This window comes from Vipera ursinii, assembly GCF_947247035.1.
Source record: "Vipera ursinii genome assembly, chromosome: 1".
Lineage (NCBI taxonomy): Eukaryota > Metazoa > Chordata > Lepidosauria > Squamata > Viperidae > Vipera > Vipera ursinii.
In genome coordinates this window covers 72,056,711-72,064,627 of record NC_139512.1, presented here as the reverse complement: position 1 = coordinate 72,064,627, position 7,917 = coordinate 72,056,711, and the positions used below count along the sequence as shown (strand labels likewise).

Genomic DNA, 7,917 nt, shown 5'->3' with positions numbered 1-7,917 from the left:
TGATACCATCAGAATTTACTAGAGTCTAACAAATGATGAAATATCATCTTTGAGTCAAGCTGAATGTGATTTAATTGATATTTGGGAAGGTTCTCTTCATGACCCACTTGTGTACTAAGGCAGCATTAGCATCCTTAAATACTGGCTATTGGAAAGCTGAAGCTTCAGAGCTTCCCAAATAAATCCAACTGACCCATTTCTGAAAGTTGGTCTAGATAGGCCAATAGCTGATACAGCAGAGCTCTTTTATTTCTATTATAGGTTTGCTGTACTGACGCAACCTTCATAACTGTTACAACTGTTAAAAGAACCTTTTCCTTAAACAAACAAACATATAATTTTTTGTCTCAACATTTTTATTCGTTGGACCAGCAAATACTTGGCAAGAGCACAAATGCACTTAGAACTTCATTGTATGGAAAATGTCAGCACATCATGTGGATTCTTGTAGTCAAGTCTCATATTCAGCTTATAACCATAGGAAACTCCATACTGATTAAAACAGAAGCCAAACAGAGTAAAACAGGTCTGAGAAGAACGTAAGATTCTGGCTGGAATGTTTTATCAGCCCAGTTTCTAGAAAGACAAGACCTTAAAGAAGGGGTCTCCAAAGTTGGCAACTTTTAAGACTTGTGGACTTCAGCTCTCAGAATTCCTCAGTCAGCCATGTTGAGGTCCACAAGTCTTAAAATTGCCAAGTTAGGAGACCCCTGCTTTAAAGGATAAGGACATTTAAGGACAACAAAGATCAGAAGAGTTGCATGCTGAAGACCAAGAAAGAGTGAGAGAATTATGATGCCTTCAAATTGTAGTTTTGGAAATGTTTATTGAGAAGCCAATGAGCTTTAAGAACAACCAGTTACCCAATCCTAACCAAATAAAGTAAGATTGTTCCATAGGGGTGAAGAGCAAGGAAGCTGAAACTTATTACTTTGAGAACGTGGTTATGACCAGATTATGGATGAGAAAAAATAATTATTTTAGGCAAAGTTGAGGGAACTAGGATGGAAAATCAATGGATAATTTGAATTGATGGGACCAAAGAGATTACTGGAGTATCCCTGGAAAACCTACAAGCTGTTTATTTAGTGTGTGTGTGTGTGTGTGTGTGTGTGTGTTTATACTAGATATATAACATTGAAGATCCAAGAATATATGGTTCAATAGTGAGAAATGTAACATTTTGTAATTAGAAAAAAAAATCAGAGATGCAAGCATAAGATAGGTGATAGTACTTGTGAAAAGGATCTGGGTGTCCTGGTAGACCACAGATTAAAGTATGAGCCAGCAGTGCATTGCAGCTGTTGAGTCTGTGCAACCCTGGGCTGCAGCAACAGGAGTATTTATTTTCATTTTTTATTTATTTTTATTACATTTATATCCCGCCCTTCTCCGAAGACTCAGGGCGGCTTACAAGCGTTAGCAGTAGCCTTCATTCTATGTATATGCCTGCTTGTTAGGGCTTTCACACACACACCCCAAGCGGCATTATTACAAAGTCAGCTTAATTGCCCCCAACAATCTGGGTCCTCATTTTACCTACCTGGGAAGGATGGAAGGCTGAGTCAACCTTGAGCCTGGTGGGATGCGAACCTGCACTAATTGCAGGCAGCTGGTGTTACTTAAGGAGGCATTAGCCCACTGCTCCACCAAGGCTTGTATAATGTCAAGATCAGGGGAAATCTACTTCCACACTGTGCTGGTCAGATTGCACCTGGAATACTGTGTCAATTTGGGTCACCATAATATAAAGAGGATGTTCAGCACTGAAAAGAATGTAAAGGATCAAAGATGAAAAGGTTAATCCTAAGAAGAATGGTTAAAGGAACCGAGTGTGTTTAGCCTTAAGCAAAGGCAAAAGGGAGACAACTACTGTATATCCTGATAGTTAAAGGGCTGTCACAGTGAAAGCGTAACTTCATTCTCCATAGCACCCAAGGATAGGACCAGAACCAATGGGTGGAAGCTTCACAGAGGGAGATCCATGTTCAAAATGAGGAGGAAATAATAATAAATAATAATAATAATCAGGGCTTTTTTTACACACACACACACACGCTTTTTCACAAGCTATGCTACTCCCTCCAAACTCGTGCGTCCTACTTTCCTCGCTCATCTTCCAAAACTCCAAACTAGGACACGCAAGTTTGGAGTTGGAGAAGGCAAGCGAGAAAAGTAGGACACGGGAATTTGGAGTTTGGGAAGGCGGGCATCTGATGGCGACTGCCGGTTCGGCACTGTCAGCAAGAGTTTGCATGGGAGCAGGCCGGTGAGGAGCACATGGCAAGGCTACCGCTCCCTCTGCTATCGGCCAGCCCTTAGCAGGCGCTGAGCAGAGAGCAAACTTGCAGCATGACAAACCCCCATGGCCTCGACAAGGTGCTGAAGATGTCTCTGCAGAGGAAGACCAAGGTTCATTCAGCAGCTGGTGTGTGTGTGTGTGCACGCACGCGTGCGTGCGCATTCTGTGTTTCACAGCCTACTTCCCTCGCTTGCCTTCTCCGAACTCCGAACTTGGAAGACGAGTGTAGGACACGTGAGCTTGGAGTTGCAGAAGGCAAGCGAGGGAAGTAGGACATGCGAGTTTGGAGTTTGGGAAGGTGAGGAGATTTGGAATTTCTCTCAGGCTAGTTTAGCTGTTGGAATTGCTCACAAGATTGGAAGCTCTCTCTCTCTCTTTGTGTGTGTGTGTGTGTGTGTGTGTGTTTCCTTTCTGTGTTTCACAGCCTCATGAGTATAATGAGATTTATTCCTAGATATACAGTAGATGTGCAGGACTGGCGTCTTAAAAATAGCTATCCTCTCAGCGGACACATATTTGAAATGTTGGGTAGCGTTGGATAGATTAGATTTTTCCTTGTTGTTAAGGATGGCTTCAAGCGGGAATGAGGCAAGGAGCCCAATAATCTTCCCTCCTTTCTCTATTTTTGAAAGCAGAACCAGCCTTTTATGTTAAGGCCCTGCTCACTTTCCCAAACTCCAAACTCGCGCGTTCTAGGGCTGCAGAGTGATTTCACTTCCCCCCCCCCCCCGCTGGTCTGAGCAGCAGAAGCATTTTCGAAACTTCTGGAGCTCACATCCATGGCCATGAGGTGATTTTATGATGCTCCAGCAGCCCAATCTGGGCGTCGGAGGCCTGCAAAATGCCTCTGCTGCCCAGATCTAGGGCTGCAGAACAATTTTGCTTTCCCACACACACACATGGCTGATTTGGGCAGCAGAAGCATTTTGCAGGCCTCCGAAGCCCGGATCGGGCCGCTGGAGCATCACCAAATCGCCCCACGGCCATCAATGCGAGCTCCAGAGGCTTCAAAAATGCTTCTGCTGCCCAGATCGGCTGTGGGGGGGGGAGCGAAATTGCTCTGCAGCTGTAGATCTGGGCGGCAGAGAGAAAGAGAGATTGAGCCAGCAGGGAAGCAAAACTGTGGGGAAAGGAAAGCATTGCAAAGTAAGCAAACTTACAAAAAGGGAATCTCTCTGTCTCTCTCACACACTGTCTTCCCCCACCCCCTTTAATATCATGTCTTCCCCCACCTGCTTTAATATCATGTCTTCCCCCACCCACTTTAATATCAGTGAGGTTCCTCCAATGGACCATGACCCAGCGTTTGCCCCGGTCCCATCTCCCCTCTGCCGGAGACCCTCAGATTTGCCCCAGTCCTGCCCAGCTCCGAACAAGTGCCCCTGACACAAGTGATGTTGAGCTGGCCACGCCCACACAGTAGGCCACGCCCATGCCAGATTAACAAGATGAGAGTTCCAGCACCTTTTTTTAAGAAAAAAGCACTGATTAATAATAATAATAATAATAATAATAATAATAATAATAATAATAATAATAATAATAATGTTGGAAGGGATCTTGGAGGTCATCTAGTCCAACCCCCTGCTCAGGCAGGAAACCCTATACCATTTTGGGCAAATGGCTGTCCAGTCTCTTCTTAAAAACTTCCAGTGTTTTTTGTTTCCTTCCACCTTCTTCCTGCCTACCTTCAGCAGTCCCACGTGCTCCGTTTCAAGTTTTCAAAGGTTGGCCAACCATTTGTTTGGAATAATCCTCCATCCCTATTTTATAAATGTTATTATTAAATTAAATTATTTCAATTTTTGAAATTTTAATGCCATTTTGTGTTGTTACTGAGTGCTCAGAAGTGATAGAAGGCGGATAATTTTAAATACACAAATATGCTCACTTATTCCTCAAATATTTGGCATCCAATACCTCTCCCCTCAACAGATTAGACTGTATGGCAGGAATAAGCAACAGGTGGCCCTCCAAATACTGCTCAACTATATGTTATTTCAGTATATTGGTGAAATGGTGTAAGGAAAACAGCCTAGTTTTAAATAACAGAAAAAACAGAGATCATTGTCGATTTCAGAAAACGCAGACACAGCCACACTTCTCTGTGCATTAATGATTCACCTGTGGAGATGGTTACCAGCATCAAATTCCTGGGTGTGCAGCTAACGAGTAGGGTGGCTTGGTTGCTCAACAGTGAGAAACTGGTGAAGCGGGCACAGCAGTGCCTGCATTTTCTGCATCGCATGAGAAAAGCACATCTTCCTTCCCCTGTCCTGACTACTTTCTACAGGGAGATGATTGCGAGCATCCCATCATACAGCATCACAGTCTGGTTTGGAAGCATCACTGCTTCTGACAAGAAGGCGGTGCAGAGTGGTGAGGATGGCTGAAAAGATCATTGGCAGTTCCTTCCCCTCCATCCAGGACATAGCACAGAAGCATTGCTTGAGCAGGGTCCGTAAGATTATCTGGGACACTACACATCCTCTTCATGACCTGTTTTCCTTGTTACCTTCTGGGAGGCAGCTTCGTGGTATCTGTAGCAGAACATACAGATTCAGCCAGTTTCATTCCATACAGCATTAACCTTGTGAACTCTCAAGCTTCCTCCTTCCGTTATATATTCAAGATGGACAGTATTTAATATTTGTTATGTAATGTAGGGGTGTGAGTCTATACATATGTTGTATATAGTATGGTTAGGTGTGTGTCATGTATATTTCACTTTGAGAGCGGGCAACTAAATTTTATTTTTGATGTGTACCGTTGTGCCCGCAGTAAAAAAAATGACAATAAAGGTTATCTTATCTTTAGTAATTGGCAATGCTGGTTGGGGTTGCTTATTGTTGCAGTTTAGCAGTATCCGGAAAATGCTATTCTTCTCGATTATATGAAACATGGGGTTTGGCAGGAACTCCAGTAGAATACTACTAAATGATTAACTTCACACGATTTGCATGTATAACATATTTGCCTGTTTGTTTAGCTACCTGCAACTCAACTGTGTTTGAAAGTAAGCCTCATGAAATTATGAAAGAAAACTGCTTGATATAACTACAATGAGCTTTTGTGGAAGTTTGTAATTGAACTAGGCTGCATTCAACTTTTATTTTAAATAAAACACCTTTAGATCATATAAGGCATAATAAATAGTTACCTAATGGAAGAAATAAAATATCTGAAGTTGGTATCAAAGCAAAGTATCTTGGATTGTTAATATGTTCCCTTCTCCTAGATTTTCTCAAAAATATTTTCCTGAGCGTCTACCAGATAATTAACTTAAATCTATTATTGCCTCAAGAACAAGCAATATATATTGCAATGACATAATACATAATAAAGGATGTTATCACAGTAAAGATAAAACAGTTGAGTGTATTCAGAAGCAGGATTCTTATAATCAGGCATTGTGTTATTTGGATAAAGCCAAGGGGAAAAAAAACAGGTGCCCCCTATGGATTTGTAGATTACTGCTTAAGCAGGAATCATATTTTTGGAACAATTAAATTACAGCACTCTAACAAGAATCCATATCACCTACACAGACCCAAATACTCCTGGGGAAAAATCTAGTAAAGGAGAAAAACACTTCTTCCTCACAAATACTATATTTATTTATTTAGTAGAGATGCATGTTGATAATATATTTTCTAAAATCTAACTTTTATGCATTGTACTTTTTTATTCAGAATCAAATGTAGAATCAAATAGAGTATGGGAGATTAAGGTATTTGTCATTGAATGACAAGAATTAAAGATACTGGGGTAACTTATCAAGGCATTTGATAGGAAACAGTTAACAGTTAACCCTGTACTATGCACTTACTAAGGAATTGGTTTTATTGAATAGTACATGTCTACTCTTGAATATACACATAAACACACTCTGAGTAAGTTAAGATATTGTCTCAATAGTATACTTTTCTATTTTTATGCTAATATGCTTTTATGTTAATAAAAGTTACTATTATTATTTTAAATTAATCCACTGCAGGATAAAGTCCTGTGAAAATTAGGGACCGTAATCCATCACACTGATCCAGTGTAGTTGGTAAAAGTTATTTTGACTTCCCAATCAAGAGCTGAAAGTCCCTGATCCAAAATCACCCAGCCGCTTATGGGTCTAAAAAGAGAACTACACCCAGCCAGCACCTTTACTCCTGTGTTCCACCAACTCTTATATTTCTCCCTTTCTCTTTCTCCTGTCTCATGATGGTTTCAATGATATCTCCATATAGTTCTCTTGGCGACAACATGGAAGTGTAGCAGCTGTTTTACAGGGTATTTCTTTGGCCTCCTGTCTAGCATACTGCCCTGATATTCCCTAGGAGTTTCTCAGCCACACACTATGCAAGCTGTTTAGCTTTTCAGCGTAGACCTGATAACACTAGTGATATAAACATCAACACATTCAAAGGAGAAAGAGGGTTACATTTTGGTGTCTTGCTGTTTTTAAAAAAGATATTTGAATATTGTACCAGCCCCATCCCACATTATCAAATGTGTATTTAAAATGTAGCTAAACAGAGTTAAGTAAGTGAAACAGACAAAATAATGAGGTCTAGATTTGTTATTACAAGATTTTTTTTAATATGGTCTGTGACTAGCAATATCAAAGATGCCAACTCTCAAGCGCCATATTTGGAGACCAGACAAGTTTCAGCAACAATACACGGGTAGGCAGATTGTAATTTTAATTAAATATGAAAACATGAGCTGTGTACATTATTTTTCCCTAAAAAAACACAGCAATCTCAAAAAGTTTTATTGTAAAATATTTTCATGAAATGAGTGAACCAGCAATACATGCACTTGCGCATTTCCCCCTCTGTAAAACAATATGATAAAGAAATAAGAGACAGGTGAGAAAGTTGACTCAGGATAGAAGAAGCGTGCCAGGCTTCAGGGATAAGAATGGAATACAACACTGACCTCCATTTCCCATGTTGGAACAAAAGAGAAAAAGGGGGAAGGGGAACGTCCTCACCAGCCGTATTTGGTGTAATACTTTAAACATTTTTCTATTTATGGTTCAACCTTGAAGAAAAATACTTTTTCTATAATAAAATAAGTTTGCTTAAATGTAACCTCATCCCGCCTCCCCCTTCAAATTTTGGAAACTGCCCTTTTTCAAGGCTGCGATTGCCTATGTCATTCCAAGACCTTCCTCACCCATCCCAAAGGAAAGCTGTTCTTTGATGTGGAAGCAAGAAAGGGGGGGGACCAAGAAGGTAGCTCAGAGCCTGTTTGCAGACAGAATGAAAAGTGGCCCTGGATGGAACAGGGTCAGGTGCTGTGGTGGATAGAGAGGTGTTAATTAAAGGTCACTTTCGCCATAGAGAGCTGTCGAGAAAGACATGTAGTCCAGGGCACCAGGTACAGAATCCAGCCCAGTGTAAGGTGCCATTCTAGCAATGCAATATTCAGCTTGATCTGGAGGCAGTTCCCGCCGTAATTCATCCACAGTGATATAGTTCTGGAAGAGAATACACAGATGCACATTTTCCATTTTAGCTTATCAAAGGCTTTAGCTTACTGCCATCAAGCAGTCACCGTTTGGTAAACAGTTCAGTCCAAATCCTTTTCTCTTTAATTGGATTACAGAAAACTGC

The 7,917-nt window shown here is 41.0% G+C and overlaps 1 protein-coding gene across 4 annotated transcripts in view; it reads right to left on the bottom strand.

Moving 5' to 3' along the window:
* Nucleotides 1–6,877: 6,877 nt before the first annotated feature.
* ACTN1 (actinin alpha 1) overlaps nucleotides 6,878–7,917 on the bottom strand; it is a 129,306-nt gene continuing 128,266 nt past the window's right edge. For all 4 annotated transcript variants that reach the window (XM_083349163.1, XM_083349161.1, XM_083349164.1 and 1 more), the window contains one exon: nucleotides 6,878–7,781. In XM_083349163.1, coding sequence (XP_083205289.1) covers nucleotides 7,623–7,781 — 159 coding nt within the window. In that variant the 3' untranslated portion in view covers nucleotides 6,878–7,622. The remainder of the gene's footprint in view (nucleotides 7,782–7,917) is intronic.